Source organism: Triturus cristatus, chromosome 4_1 (genome assembly GCF_964204655.1).
Source record: "Triturus cristatus chromosome 4_1, aTriCri1.1, whole genome shotgun sequence".
In the NCBI taxonomy this organism is placed as follows: domain Eukaryota; kingdom Metazoa; phylum Chordata; class Amphibia; order Caudata; family Salamandridae; genus Triturus; species Triturus cristatus.
This window is the reverse complement of record NC_140585.1, coordinates 320,778,536-320,794,963: the sequence shown is the minus strand read 5'-3', so window position 1 is coordinate 320,794,963 and position 16,428 is coordinate 320,778,536. Positions and strand designations below refer to the sequence as shown.

At 45.5% G+C, this 16,428-nt stretch overlaps 1 protein-coding gene across 7 annotated transcripts in view; it reads right to left on the bottom strand.

Moving 5' to 3' along the window:
- Positions 1-16,428, bottom strand: part of KDM5A (lysine demethylase 5A) — a 1,031,636-nt gene that overhangs the window by 235,806 nt on the left and 779,402 nt on the right. For all 7 annotated transcript variants that reach the window (XR_014981238.1, XR_014981239.1, XM_085652274.1 and 4 more), the window contains one exon: positions 10,377-10,928. Coding sequence is in view for 5 of the 7 variants with exons in the window: in XM_085652274.1 (XP_085508400.1) it covers positions 10,377-10,928 (552 nt within the window). In the remaining 2 variants the exon portion in view is untranslated. The remainder of the gene's footprint in view (positions 1-10,376; positions 10,929-16,428) is intronic.

Sequence of the window (16,428 nt, the reverse complement as noted above, 5' to 3'; positions counted from 1 at the left end):
AATAGCATGGAAAAAGCACAACAACCAAGCATTTTCCAATATCAAACCATAAGCATGAAAAAGACATATTAAAAACATTCATGTCACACAGTTTAAGCATTTTTGGCAGAAACAGGTGGACAACGGGGAGGCAGCGGGGACAGTGAGGAATCCACAGGCAGACACTGTATCCACCAGCAAAAGCGTTACCGAAGGTAAGTAACTTGTTCTTCTGATGGATACACCTGCCTGTGGATTTCTCTCCTTTTGAATAGAATCCCAAAGCCATGCCTTTCCCGGAGGAGGGTGTCCACCTGACTAGACCAAAAATTCTTGCAGAACAGAACGTGCAAAATGGCCGTCCCTCCTAACCTCCGAATCCAGGCAGTAATGCTTCACAAAAGTATGGAGGGAGGCCCAAGTTGCTGCCTTACAAATATCAACAACAGGAACACCTCTAGCCAAAACAGAAGATGACTTAGCCCTGGTAGAATGAGCTCTGATAACTTCAGGCGGGTCCTTCTTGGCCAAGGCGTAGCAGATGTTGATGCACAAGATGATCCACCTGAAGAGAGTCCGCTTGTGCACAACCTTGCCTTTCATTCGCCCAACGTAGTCCACAAAGAGCTGATCGTCCAGCCTCAAATCCTAGGTTCTGTCCAAAGAGAAACTGACATCCCTCTTAGGATCCAAACGATGAAGTCTCTCCTCCTCCTTGGAAGGGTGAGGGGGAGGATAGAAGGTAGGTAAGGTAATAAACTGTCCCAAATGGAAAGGAGTAACCACCTTAGGAAGGAAAGCAGCCCTGGTCCTAAGAACCAACTTATCTGCATGAATGGTCAAGAATGGAGGTTTAGAACTAAGAGCCTGAAGCTCACTTACCCTCCTGGCCGAAGTAATGGCAATCAAGAAAACCGTTTTAAAAACAGAGAAGCCTCAAAGGACAACCATGAAGAGGCTCAAATGGAAAACCCATTAAAAAGGTAAGAACAAGATTTAAAACCCACTGACGCATAATGAAAGGAGTGGGAGGAAACGAATTTGTAAGGCCCTTAATGAACGGCATAACTACCGGAGATTTAAATAAATACGACTGATTCGGCAAACAAATAAAAGCCGACAAATAACCTTTAACTGTAGCCACAGCACAACTCTGCCGGGCCAAGGGAAGGGAAAAACTTAACACATCAGACAAGCAGAACTTCAAAGGATCAATGGACCTCGCTCCACACCATTTCACAAATTTGGACCACCTGGAAGAATAAACAGATTTGGTGAAGTGCTTCCTGGATGATAAAATGACATATAAAATTACATCCACCACATCCGGTGGGAGAGAGAACGAGCTCAGGTTGCCCAGTTCAATCTCCAGGCATGAAGGTGCAGGCTCTGGAGGTGGGGGTGTAGAACCTGCCCCAGCGATTGCAAGAGGAGGTCTGCCCTGAAAGGGAGACGGAGCGAAGGGTGCAATGAGAGGTGAAGTAGATCTGTATACCACACCCTTCTTGGCCAATCCGGAGCAATCAATCTAACTTGGGCCCGGTCTTGGCGAATCTTCCTCAGAAACCGAGGAATCAAGGGTATGGGAGGAAACGCGTAAAGGAGTTGCGAACTCCAATCCAATTGAAACGCGCCCCCCAGCGCTCCCTGCATCTGATACTGGAGACTGCAGAACAACAGGCAGTGTGCGTTCTCATGAGTGGCAAACAGTTCCAACAGAGGAGAACTCCACATCTTGAAGATGTGATGGACCACCTCCGGATGAAGCCGCCACTCGTGATCGACTGGGTAGTGCTGACTGAGACTGTCCGCACCAACATTCAGCACACCGGCTAGATGACTTGCAAACACACAAATCTGATGGCCCTGAGCCCAGGACCAGAGTCGCAGAACCTCTCGACAGAGGTGAAACAACCCAACACCTCCCTGTTTGTTGATGTACCACATCGCGGTAGTGTTGTCCGTCAGAACCTGAACTGACTGACCATGAAGGGAAGGAAGGAAAGCTTTTAGTGCCAAACGTATCGCCCGCAATTCCAGAAGGTTGATGTGAAGCAACCTTTCCTCTGGAGACCAAAGACCTTTGACCGCCAGATCCCCCAGATGAGCACCCCACCCTAGAGTGGAGGCATCCGTGATCACTGTGGCCACCGGCGTAGGAGGCTGAAAGGGCTGTCCTTGAGAGACGTTGCCCCGCACACCCCACCAAGTGAGCTCCGCTGCAGCGTCGCCTGGAATTCTGACATTCTTCCCGAGATCTCCGTTGTGTTGATACCACTGCCTGCGCAGGCACCACTGGAGTGCCCTCATGTGCCAGCGTGCATGACTGACCAACAGTATGCAGGAAGCGAGCAGACGTAGAACCTTCAAGACTAGAACAACCGTTCCATCGTGAAACAAAGGAATCATCTCCTGAATGTCGAGAATCCTCAGCGAAGGCGGGAATGCCCGACACACAGTAGTGTCCAGTATTGCCCCTATGAACAGGCTTCGCTGAGGAGGCACCAGGTGAGATTTGGGTACATTTATCAAGAAACCCAACTTGAACAACAGCTGCGTTGTTGCTTGCAAGTGGCGCAACACCAACTACGGAGAGACTGCTTTCAACAGCCAGCCGTCCCGACATGGGAAAACAGGAACCCCTGACCTTCTGAGATGTGCCGCTATCACAGCTATCACCTTTGTAAAGACTCGAGGTGCGGAAGTCCGTCCAAACGGGAGGACCTCAAACTGGTAGTGTTGGGATCCCACCGTGAAACGGAGATACTTTGGATGCGACTTCAGGATGAGAAGATGAAAATACGCATCCTGCAAATCGATGGACACCATCCAGTCTTCCTGTTGCAGCGCGAGAAGAACCTGAGCCAAGGTCAACATTTTGAACTTTTCCTGTCTGTCAAAATCCTTAGGTCCAGGATCGATCTTAATCGACCGTCCATTTTGGGAATCAGGAAATACCGGGAGTGGCACCCCTGACCCCTTTCCTGCTCTGGAACCACCTCTATCGCACCTTTCTGTAGCAAGGCAAGAACCTCCTGCTGCAAAAGCAGCAAGTGATCCTCTGAACACCAACCCAGGCGAGGAGGGTAAGGAGGACGAAACTCTAAAAAAGGGAGAGTGTACCCATTCTCTACAAGATTCAAAACCCAGCGGTCTGAAGTAATCAATTTCAAATCTTGTAGAAAGTGGGACACCCGACCACCTACAGGACCAACCAGCTCTAACATGGGGGATCTAGAGCGGCTTTCCTGTGGCACCAACGGTGGGGGGAGGAGAAGAGGAGGAGGACTGCTGATGAGTGGCTCCTTGAAAACAGCCTCTATTCTTACCCCTGTACGATTTATACAAAGGGTTCTGCTGCTGTTGACTCTGCTGAGGATGCTGGCAGCCACGAAAGGAAGCTGCCCTTACAAAACCTCGATACCGCTTGTAGCCGAACCCTCTAGTCTGCATTTGAAGGCCCAGAGATCTTGCAGTCGCTCTGCTATCTTTAAAGTGTTGTTAAGCAGAGTCAGTCTTGGTACCAAACAGCCTTGTACCATCAAGGGGCAAATTCAACAGGGTTGCCTGAACATCAAGAGAAAAATCCAGATGACCTTAGCCAAGCTTGTCTCCTTGTTGCCACAGAAGATCCCATTACTTGTATCACCAAGTTAGCCGTATCCAAACCTGACTGTACAACTTGACGGGCAGCAGCCTGAGAGTCCGAAAGTGTCTCACGGAAATTATCCAGATCGTCCTCAGGTAGCTTTGGGGCTAGCTGTTTAACAGAGTCCATAAGAGCATGGATATATCTTCCAAGTAAGCAGGTAGCATTAGTAGATTTCAATGCCATACTTGCAGATGAAAAGACTTTATTAGCTGCCTGCTCCATCTTTTTAGAATCCCTATCCCCCGGGATGGTAGGGAAGGAACCAGATGACTGTTTGGAGCAAGAAGCTTGGACCACCAAGCTTTCAGGTGATGGATGAGTAGACAGAAAAGCAGGATCCCCAGGAGCTGGCTTGTACCTCCTCGCAATAGACCTGGAAACGGCTGGAGCAGTCAAGGGTCTTTGCCAAACTTCCAAAATAGGTTCTGTCAAAGCCTCATTGAAGGACAGAGGAGGCTCAGATACTGAAGAAGACGTATTGAGAACCTGAGTCAAAATGTTAAATTTAATTTCAGTTGAAGGTAATTGCAGGTCAAGCAACTCAGCTGCTTTCCTTACGACTACATGATAAGGAGCAACATCCTGTGAAATCCCAGCCTTTGGTGAGGAGAGTTCCCATTCTGGGTAAGTATCCAACCCACTGGCCTCTTGAAGGCCTTCAAATTTGTCAACAGTCGACAATCCCTCCCTCCTCCTGTTCTTGCCTATATTCTTCCTCTTCAAGAAGTCTCTGCGCATCCCTCCTAGAGCGCTGCTTCAGGATCGGCGTCGGCGGCACCAGACACGGCACCGGTGACGACGGCGTCGAAGGAGGACTTTCAGGATCAAGCATCCGCACCGATCGAATCCGAGGCGTCGCCGACTCAACAACAGGTGGAGTCCGAGGATTTGGAGTGGAAGAACTCGGTGCCGGAAAATGCCAAGCTATAGCCGTCGGCATGAATGGCACGAAAGGCGCCTGGGCGTATTGATAAGAAACACCCAAATTAAAGGCCAATGGCCCCACAGGGCCCGAAGGCCCACCGGTAGGACGGGAGGCCCTGGCAAACGTGATAAGCAACGCATTTATAAAATGTGTAGGATCCGTGCCAGGAAAAGGAGGATAAGAATTCGTACCTTCCTGAACAGGATCCACCTGAGGCCAAACTGGAGGCTGCAGAGCCGGTGGAGACGGTGCCCGCACTGACGAAACCACATGAACAGGAGAAGACTCCCTGGGCGTCCGAGACCTCCTGGGCATCGAAGTACCTTTAGGCGTCGAAGAGCCCCTCGACGCAGGCGACCTAAGCCGGTGAGTGAAACGGAGTCGCCTGAAGAAGGTGACGGAGACACAAAGTTTTTTCTCCGACGCTGCTGAGCCGGTGAAGGCCTTGCCCTTCGAAGAGCGATGCCGAGAACTATGCCTCTTCTTCGACTTCTTGGATTTTGAAGTGCACGATGACTTTGAACATTTTCAACCCCTCTTCTCCTTCTTCGCTTTAGCCATGAAGAGCTTTGCCTCACGTTCCTTTAAAGCCTTAGGATGAATTTTCCTGCAGCACAGACACCCTTTGACATCGTGGTCGGAAGACAAACACCAAAGGCAATCATCGTGGGGATCAGTCATCGACATTTGACCGCCACACTCCCTGCAGGGCTTGAATTCAGACTTCTTAGAAGTAGCCATATCTGAAATATTCGAAGAAACAAAGTAATCACCAAGAAAATGGAGAGTCACTGACGTGGAAAAAAGGGAACTGACGTCAGCATGCCAACGAGGTCTTCTTATGGCTCCGATTATGTCATACGGAGTCACGTGCGGAGCAGTGCTATTATGACGTCCCTGTCAACATGGGAGAGCTAGGAAAATTATTTTCGCGGAATGCTGGCGCAGGGGGTATTCAAAAGGTGAGGAATCCACAGGCAGATGTATCCATCAGAAAGATGAATTCTGCCAGTTGTAATCCAACCAAATGGGGGAAGAGCTGGGGTTTTTTCCCGCAGAGCCCTAGTAATTTGATATTTACTTATTTACAACCATGTCTCTTGAACCTATAGGAAAAGCTGTGGAGGATAGGTTGGAGGGGCCTATAAACAAAGCCCTAGATAAGGGAATGGGGTCACTGGATGAGAAAATTAATACAAAATTGGAGGTTCTCTCTAAGAAAGGATGGCCTCTTGATGGCAAAGGACACCCTGAGTGGGTAGATTGAGCAGCTAAGCCCAGAGAAAAAGGGTTGCAGGGGAAAGCCTCTCTAAAGGAATAAAAAAGCCCAAAGCCTCATACCAAATGATATCACGTATAGGCGGTGACACAGGCAGTGCCTTGTACACTACAGATGGGCAGGGAAAAGGCCAAGAAATTCCTATTGTAGCGATGAAGGTTTAGAGGATGAAATTTAACCTCTTCTAATCCTCTGATTTCGATACGGATATTCAGGAGAGAGAGGTGAGAAATATGGGAATAACTGACTAGGCACCTGGATCTAAAATGGGCATTGTGGAACCATTCGGGGAAAGCATGTTTGACCCGCTTCTCATCAATTACCCCTTGTCTCCGGAGTGGGCTCCATCTCAGCACATTGCGGTGCACCTTTCCTTTTGACTTCGGAACGAAATTTCGAAAGAGGTAAGGTCTTGTCTAAGATTTGACTGCCCACGCCCCTCCTTCCCAGATAAAGTTGCTTCAACCCCAAAGCTAGATGCAAAGGTGGTGGTGTTCATCACCAAAGGTGGAAAGGACCCTAGAAAAGATCTTAACAAAGAAAGGCCAAGACCGTCTTCTTGACATTACTGGCCCACTAACAAAGATGTTTGAGAGGATGAGGTAGCCTATCTCGAAGACACTCTCATTGACCCTAAGGAGTTGTGCCAATGGGCGCAGAGAGCCATCTGCCTCCTAAGAAACACGAATACTCCACTCTCAAATGACAGGAGAAAAAGCATACTTAAAATAGACCTTAAACTGGCTGAACTGGCCAGTAAGGAAGGAGGAGCTACTTCCCAGGGATTATTCTTTTGTGAAGACTTCATAAGAGATATGGTCAAATATGTGTGAGTATTTAGTTCAATACAAAAATCACAGACCCTACCTAAGGTTTACGCATGTAAGTTTCACCACTCATTCGACCTTCTACTCCCAGAAACAGAGATTTAGCAGGAGAGGCTTCAGAGGCTTTTCCACAGGTCAGCTCTATGAGAGACCCTTCAGATACCCCTATACAGGTGGGAGGTAGACTGGCCAAATTTTGAGGAAATTGGAATTTAGTGAGTCAAGATTCCTGGGTCCTAGACACAGACAAGGGATACAAGATCGAATTTATGGATACACAATACTAAGGAAAACTCCTTGGGAAATGGTTTTCTCACAGGAGGATTCAATCCTAGTATCACAAGAGGTAGAGGATTGATTGACTAAAGGGGCAATTTAAGAGGGAATAGAGTCAGTTTTTGTCAGCAATATCTTTCTAGTGGAGAAGAAGGACAAAGGGCTGAGACCAGTGATAAACCTAAAAGAGATGAACAAATGGGTGGTCAACCATCATTTCAAAATGGAAGGAGTTTTCCTCCTGAGAGATATGTTAAGAAAAGGGGATTGGCCAAATCCGTTAGACCTAAAGAACGCATATCTGACTATCAGAATTTGGACACTGCATCAAAAATTCCTTCAAATTACTCAGATGAGCAAACTTTGGCATTTTTGCAGTCTCCCTTTCTGTCTTTCGTCTGCCTCTTGGTGTTTCAGCAAGTTTCTTCGCCCTGTAATGGGTTGGCTCAGAGCAAGGGGGGTGACTAATCATTTACCTGAATGATATTCCCATAATAGCTCAGTCCAGATATGTGGTTACCAAAAACTTATTAGTACATAGGGTTTTGTTATATACAGTAAAAGTATTAGGTTTTGTTATAAACACAATTCAGGCAGAATTAAAATTACCAGGGGAAAAAGTTAGGAAAACTTCGCAAGGAATTGAGGAAAATATTAGGGAAAAGGAGTTCTCTTTGAGGGCTTTAGCAAGGATCGTGGGTCGTGGGTCTTCTGTCTTCAACGATCCAAGCAATTTAGCTGGGCCCCCGGTACTACTGGGCACTCCAAGACTCAATACAAGAGAACAAGTCAATCTTATTCTCAAATGTGGTCTTTCAACCAGGAATCAAAGAAGGAGCTATTATGGTGGCTGAAGAATGCAGAAGCATAGAATGGCAGAGCCATTTTTTGAGTGGAATGGAGATAGTGGTAGAATCAGACGCAAGTTTAGAAGGATGGGGTGCGAGATGTGGCAACGCATCACCTACTCCCTGCTGACGAGAGGCAACTACCTCGAAACACGTGTCCAGGGATGGCTAACGCTACACACACTTGCACTCAAGACTCGGGCATAGGCGTACCCGCCGAAGCGGACTTCAGGGACCACAATTCTTTGGGGCAACACGCTGTTAGGTGGAGCAGTGTGCGACCAATTGGACTTTTACTTGCATCAGCAGGGGGACACCGGACAGATCAGAAGGAAGAGGTGCACATGAACTGCTTGAAATTACTGGCAGGTTCATTTACAATTTATTGCTTCACTAAGTACTTAATGAAGTGTTCTGCGATGTTACGCATAGACAACGTATCTGCGGTCACATATGTCAACAAGATGGGAGGGCCTCACTCCAAGGGCCTTCAGGTTTAGCGATGGTCTTTTGGGGCTACTGCTTAAGCAAGGGCATTTCAGTGGTAGCAAAACATATCCCTGAACTAAGCAACGGTGTAGAGGATTGGTTGTCCCGGAATTTCAGATACTCCAGCAAATGGAGGTTTAACAAGGAAATCTTCCTTAGTATCCAGACGAGATGGGAACCCTTTGGGGTTGACCTTTTTGCAGACAGACTAAACATTCAGCTGTTTAAATTTTTCAGCTGAAAGGCGGACCCTCCGACCTAGGGGGTGGGTGCTTTCCTTCAGAATTGGAAGGTTCTAGCACTTTACGCTTTACCTCTGTTTGTCATGCTACCAAGACTACTATTACAAGTATGCAGGAACGAAGAGATTACTGTAGTGATAACACCTCTTTGGAGGTCACAGACCTCGTTCCCAATCTTACTAGAAATGAGCATAGATTTACCAATCTTAATTCCAACTTTTAGCGAAATAATTATAGGTCTAGAAGGAGAGTCACGCCCTCTTGTACAGCAAGGACTACTAACGATGATGGCCTGGATGATTACAAGAGACAGAGGTATAACCCAGGCCTTGAGTAGATGATTTCAGACTCATATCAGAGTCATGGGGACCTGGCACAAGGACAACAAATAAGACTGGCTTGGGAGAAATGGGTTAGTTGGTGTCTTCGACAGAACTACAATTCCGTTTCAACTGATTTAGTATGTGTAGTTAATTACTTATCAGAATTATTGACATCAGGACTCCCTTATAGAACAGTTAATATTTAAAGATCGACTGTAGCAGCAGGTCACTGTCCAGTGGACAGTCTCCGAGGGGCCGAACCAACTAAGAAAATCATGCGAAGTACGCACATACTAAACCCAACTTCTGAGAAATACACTGCTTTATGGGAGGTTAGAGATGTTCTACAGGCCTTAGTGAGTTGGAGTGACAAGTCTGGCCTATCACTGAAAAGTATCTCTCATAAACTTACTGTCTTACTTTGCCTGGAATCGTTTAGACGGACCTCAGATGTGAAGGCTTTAGATATCACCAGTAGGGCCTACCAACCTGAAGGGGTTAGCTTTTATTGGAAAAGGAGAACAAACAGCATGTCAACTTCTGTTTTCTATCCCTTCTTTGCACAGAATAAAAGACTTTGCACAGTGAAAAAGTTGATGGATTATGAGAGGTGGGCTGAAAGTCTGAGATAAAATACTGAGCAAATGCTAATTTCCCATAGATGGTCTCATAGAGCTGTTTCTTTCCCCACCTTAGCAAGATGAGTAAGGAGGTAATGAAAGAAGCCGGTGTGGATATCTCTATATTTGGTGCACATTCTCTTAGGGGTGCGTCAGCCTCCAAAGCCTTCTTCTTGGGGGGAGGTTTACAGAATATCCTTAGGGCAGCGGATTGGTCCAATCAAAGCATATTTAAAAGTTATTTTAGACCTGTTACAAGCGCAATTGATAATGGGTTAACTGCCCTTTAAACTTCATTATGTTAGCCTCCATGTCATGCCATAAAATGTAGATTTTCACAGCCTGGTGTACAAAAAGTCTGGATTTTACTAAAGACACGGAGGCTAAGATTATCCCTCCACTTTGAAGTTACTTTATCTGAAAATGTTTGTTTTTTTCTTTCAGAGTAAGAAGCTTTTCACAGATAACATTTTTGTTTGGAAGTTGAAGATCTTAGACGTTATCTTGTTCGTAATGCCAAAGAAGGGAGAAGCAAGTGTGTGGGAGTACTTTCTATCTTATTAGAATGTTGTTGAAATTCTATATTCTTCAAATGTTGCTGCTGTGAGCTGGCAATAAAGAAGATTTATATAATCTTAGCCTCCGTGTCTTTAATAACTTCCAGATTTTCTGCCCACCAGGCTGTGAAAAATCAAAATTTTCTGCCCAAACAGTAAGAGTCTACTCACAGTTTGGGAACAGGAAAAAGGCATGGGGATGGAGTAATGTTAAATTTTCACAAGTTAAATCTTCTAACAATACCGTGTTTTATGTAAAAGAAACTTAAGACAGTATGTGGGTGAATGAGTAGGAAGGAGCACACGCTATTCCTCGATCTCTCTCTTACTCTCTCCATCAGTGATGTATTTATAATTACCTGTAGATCTGGGTTTGCTGCTGCTTTTTGAAGTTCAGCACTGATAATTTTCTCAGTCTTTTCCCTGGCTGCCTGCTCGACCATCCTCTGGCTCAGCACAGAGAGCTTAGCTAAAGCAGATGACAGTTCACTTGTGGCCAACGCCTGCCTTGCACGATCTTGCCAGCTCATTGCTCGTTCTGTCAGGCACTGAAGTGCCTCCCCCTCAGGCAGTCGTACAGGCAACTTTTGCAGAGATACCAGTAGAGCAAGGATGGTTTCTAGTCGGGGCCTTCTGGAACGCATGCACAGGGAACACAGGAATTTCACTTCTTTGGCCTGCCAGCTGGAGGTCTTCTTCTGTGTACTGCTTTTGGGTAGGGGCACACAGGTGTTGTGGAACCAGTCTTTACAAAGTTCACACTGTAGCATAAATCCGCTGGCTGTCTTTCGGCAAATGCAGAATTTCACCTCTTCTATGCGGTCCACCATGGACATTTTAGCTAAGTTGGAAGCTCGGAGAGCATGCATCGCATCAATCTCTTTCTGCTCCAGTTCGCGGAAGATTGCCATCTGCAAAACAAAAGAGAGAAAGTACAATATTTATACATATAGTAGAAATACCAAGTAATTATGGTAAACAACAAGTTCATTACCTTTGGTAACACTCTTTCTGGTGGATACTCTATATAACCGCAGATTCCTACCCTGTGAATATCCCTGTGAGACAGACTGGATTTGGATATTCTTTCTTTAGCAGTTCCCTTGAGCCCCCTTGGCAGGTGGCATTGTATGCCTCTGCATCGGGTTGATATTACAAGCGATTTAAACAGAGATGGTGGATCAAGCAACTGTAGAAAAGCTGATCAGGTTAACAAATAACCTTTAACTGTTGCCACAGCAAGGCCTTGCTGGGCCACTGATAGATAAACAAGCATTTGCAATGCAATAGGTCTCGCATTTGCGAGATTTTGGCTTTTTACATTGTAAATGACAATGCCTTTTATTTATGTGTTTAAAAAATCTGCAATAATCAAAGGCATTGTCATTTACAATACCAATAGGTCAAAGTTACGAAAATGCAAGACCTATTGTATTGCAAATGCTTGTTTTGCCGGGAAGGGGGCTCAGTGGACTAATGCGCCCATGGTAGGGGCTGGTGCTTGCCCTCATGGTCACAGGTTCAAATCCCGGTGGGTTTGCTCAGACTTTCATCCTTCCGAGGTCGATAAAATGAGTATCATTGAGTTGGGTAACAATAAACATCTGTTATTCAGCGCCAATATATCCTTCTAGGTGAACGTGCGCTTTACAACTACACATTCTGTTCTGTTTATGGGGTGGGTGCAGACAGTGAATCAAGGGCTTTCTGACCTGTAGTGGGAGCTCCCTCTGCAGGATAAGTACAATTTTACCCTGGAGTAAAGCCAGTAACTTTGAAAGACTTGGAACGGGACTGCCCAGTGCCCTGACAACCCCTGTTTTGTGACCCTTCACTGATGACCTCTCGTGCACGCCCACTTGTTCTCCATGGCCTGTCACTCATACATCCTGTCGGCTGTCCTTGGGAGCCGTGGGCTAAGCAAACTAACCCAGAGTCCTATCCCCTAGGGACTAGGGTGACCACCTGGCAAGAGGGCAAATTCTGGACATTGATAATAAAAATTCAGGCCAAAGGACCAACATTCAGGACAAAAGATCATTTTTACATACTATTCTGAGGAGGCTTCACGATTATAAAATAGACCGCTGACAAAGGTACAAGCCAAAATAGGTTTATGTTCTGTTGTTGTATTACACATTGGAGTATTGAGCAAACATTCACATATAGCTGGACGTATTTAACGATGAAAAAACTAGCAAACCTACACTCCCCAAGCAGAAGGTGACAGCTGACCTTGAATGATAGTGCCAGAAGCAGCACTGTGCTAGTGGACGTAGAATTAGAGTTCACAGACTGTTGCACTACTAGAGTGAAACTGAGTGAGAAATGATGGTGAGAAAGGAGGACCGAAGGATATAAACAGAGATGGAGAGACAGAGTGTTGGAACAGTGAGAGTGAACAGTGAGAGAAGAGGGAAAGCAAGGGTCGGCCAGCTGAGAGAGAGGAAGAATAGATGGTGAAATAGGGAAAAGACTAAGATAAGATGGGGCAGAGAAAGGCGTGAAAAAGGAGATGCAGAAATATGCTAAGGGTGACGGAGAGGAGGTTGAAAAGAGGAAAAAGGTAGAGGGGCAGATAAAAGAGAGAAAGCATGTGGGGGAGAGAGGCAATAGCAAGGTAGGGGAGAGGAGGTAACAGATATGAAAGAGGGGAGGTATGGGGGATCGGGGGGCTGGTTTGTGGCGTAACTGTCAGAGGTGCTGATTTTGGAACCGGGTGATGGAGTTCATCCGCCTGAAGCAGGAGTAAATCCCTATCCAGGGTCGGAATGGGTAGGAAACACCTCACAAAAAGGAAGCGGGCATAACAGCCAGAGCAGCTCACTTTGGAACTGGAAAACCAGGTTAGAGTCTCAGCATTGAAGCTCAACATCCTGTGATTCTGGGCAAGTCATTTAATCTCCCCGTGCCTTACTAAATGAATGTGTCCTTGTGTAACGTAACTGGTGCTTGTGCAAGGAGCTCCAATACCTTCGGGGCGAGTTTGCGCTATTGAAAACTGCAAAAAAAACAAAACACACAAAACAATAAAGGGGAGAGTTTTTGCATAGGTCAAAAATATTTGAGAGAAACCCTGAGGTCCATTTGCACCAATGCAAGGTCACTTCCGTGTGCATGATGCTCACCGGTCTGGATTTGAGGACATTGCTTGGCAGAAACGTAAAGGGAGTTTACCCTAGTTTTCCAGGGACACTCCAGTAAGCGTTGGGATTCCCGGAAAACTGAAAATCTGCACTTGGAAGCGTGAAGCAGGGAGTGTAGATTGGGGGTGGGTTCTTGTCTGAGGGCACGCAGCCAACGGGATGAGAAGTGTCACATGAACTGTGGCTTCTAATGCAGAGGATCACACGCGAAGACAGTGTGTACTTTGTGTGAGAAATGCATTTACCGAATGGGGCGTGGCCATGTCGTGTCCTCCAGAAGGAGGATATTTGTGGGCCCCAGTGAGGCTTGGCAGGCCTGCACAGTCTCCCTGATGTTAACCGACCTGTGAGGCTTGCCAAGCATCTTAGAATGACATTTTTATTAATTTAGTGTTTCAAGTAAATACTGAGCAGATGTGGCCTAAGAGACGGACCTGACTGTTTTAGAACTGGGGAACGAGGTTCGAGTACCGGTTTTGGCTCAACATCCTGTAATCCTAGGCAAATCACTTCATCTCCCCGTGACATAATGTAACTGGTGCTCGGCTAAAGCGCTTTGATGCTCTCGGGCCAATATACCACATCTCAGCTAATTCTCAGTGCTGTAAATAAAAGGGGCTGGTACTGCCCATTGCGATGGCACTCAGTATACAAACTTCGGAAAAGTGAGTCGTGATTTAAACTTCTGACTGCAGTTCACCACGTACCTCAGTAGCGAGCGTTTAACTCCGCCAAGACATCTTGCAGCAAATTGCAAATTTTTACAAACAATGACCCGAATTTGCACTGAAATGTACTAAAGCAGCCAACGTGTCACTGAAATGTAGGAAAACTGAAGGAATGGCTTCAATAAGTAGTGTCGAGGAAGCATATAATGCAGATAACAAACGCCAAAAATACTTCCTGAAAAGCGGCAGCAAGGTGGGCGGGCCTAATAAACAGGGCAGACACCAACAAACGCCGAGAATGCTTCATGAAAAGCCCGAGCAAGGAACCCAAAATATGCAGTCAGGGTCGGCGGGGCCTAATGGCGACAGGGCGGACACCAACTCCGCTTCCAGAGAAGCCGGGCACAAAAGCAACGACAATAGTTCTCGCCAAGGCGAAGCAGCGCATGTGCTGCAACGCAGGCGAGACCAAAAAAGTAGTCCATCCAACAACTGGGCATGTAAGAGTTGGATATGCTGGGAAGAACACAAAGCAACAAACTTCTTCACTGCCAGTGTCCCAAAGAGATGGTTTCAGTAAAGGAGCATCTGGCTGCCAAAATGACACCTACAATGTTAGAAGGAGAGTTCAGAGTCTTTCAAATGTTTCTGCTCAATCTCCAAGCATGGCGCAGGGACGGGTAAAGGACCGTGCCTGCTGCTGCTACAAGAACTCACAATGGGGCAGCCACATCGGAGGACAAACGCTCATTGCCAGAATTTCCGGATACCTCACTGTAGGTAACAGGACTTTTGCTGCAGTGTCACCCCACTTTTTACCCCCATTAGAACTACTAGGTACTGGATTTTGACTTTGACAGTGCACTGCATCCTGCTAACCAGGCTCCAGTGGCGGTGCATTTTCCCTACAAACAAGGGAAAATAGTCTAATTTAGTTACAATTAGCACACAATTCAGCACCCCTGTAAGTCCCTAGTAAATCGTACTCATGGTACCTAGGGCATGGGTACTAAAAAGTGGTGTTGAAGGGCTGCAGAATGCATTATGCCATTCTAAGGGACCCACTTAACAAATTGCATGCATTCTGCCATTGCAGTGTGAAAACACGACATGGCACACACACTGTGTGCCATTCCAAAGTACTATAGTCCAAAGACAGATTCCCCTTTTTGGCACATATACGAACCTCACACACTCGTACAGGTATCGAACCAATCAATCACCAGAACAAGACACCAGAGTCTAAACCCAATCATAGATTTGTGTGGATAGAATTCATGTATTTTATTAAAATTATTGACACAATAACAAAATTGTATGGCAAAGTTGAAAACGTTAAAAACACATCTTGATATTATATTTACTAAATAACACACAATAAACAAGCAATAAAAAAAACAATTAAAAAAAGTTCAAAACATAGGGAGAAAACAATTAAGAAAAATGTTATCTTATCCAAATGAAAAGGAAGACACAAGACCCGGATCAACTATTCTCCTAAGTAAAGATACAGATATTTGATTATACAGAGAACAGATGTCACTCCAATCTATAGTCTGCCTTCTATGGCTTGCGTCGACGCGTTTCGGTGGAAGTCTATGGATAGAGGACCACCTTCTTCAGGACAAATATTATAATCTCCCAAGGTACAATCAATCTAAATTAAATAATAAAAATTCAACATTAAAAACATTGGCATTTGTACATTGTATATACATCTAAAAAGACACATAATATAACCCACCACAAATTCAAACAATATTAATCATTATAAGGACAGATCTATCTAAGTCAATAGGTTCCACCCGAGGATCTATCCAACACCATCAACCATTGAAAAATAGAGCAGTGTGGTTCTTCTGGTGATTCATCATACAAACCATTTACCTGCAGTCCTGCGATTCAGTGTTTGGATGCGTTCAGGATTGGAAAATATAGACAAATCTTATTCTGAAAGAAAAGTACATGCATCAGTATCATATAAACACACTCACAAACCCAATGGTAGTAATTAGAAGCACCCTACTCACTTAAAACTAGGATCCTTCACAGATGTGGGTCGCCTGTATAGTGAGAACGCACTGCTGGGGAACCGTTACTTCAATCCCTCAATTTGTTCAAAAGATCTCGGTTTCACATTAATTCTCGAGATCGCATCCAAACACTGAATCGCAGGATGGCAGGTAATTAGAATATTGAGAGTAGTATATGATACCAATCTCTGTAGAACAAGTGGCCAATTCCTATATGTCCCTATCGAATGAAGCGCATTCTTAGAAAAAAGAGGGCAAGGATTCCACTAGTACCTATCTTTTTGGATGTACCGGTCAACCCATAAGGTAAAAACCCTTATTAAGTACAGTCTAGTCTTTAATAGACTATAATAAGAATTGTGAGAGTATGGTTTGATTACAACGGGTGTCTAAGGGAACCGTTGGGCATGAATGGTTTGTATGATGAATCACCAGAAGAACCACACTGCTCTATTTTTCAATGGTTGATGGTGTTGGATAGATCTTCGGGTGGAACCAATTGACTTAGATAGATCTGTCCTTATAATGATTAATATTGTTTGAATTTGTGGTGGGTTATATTAT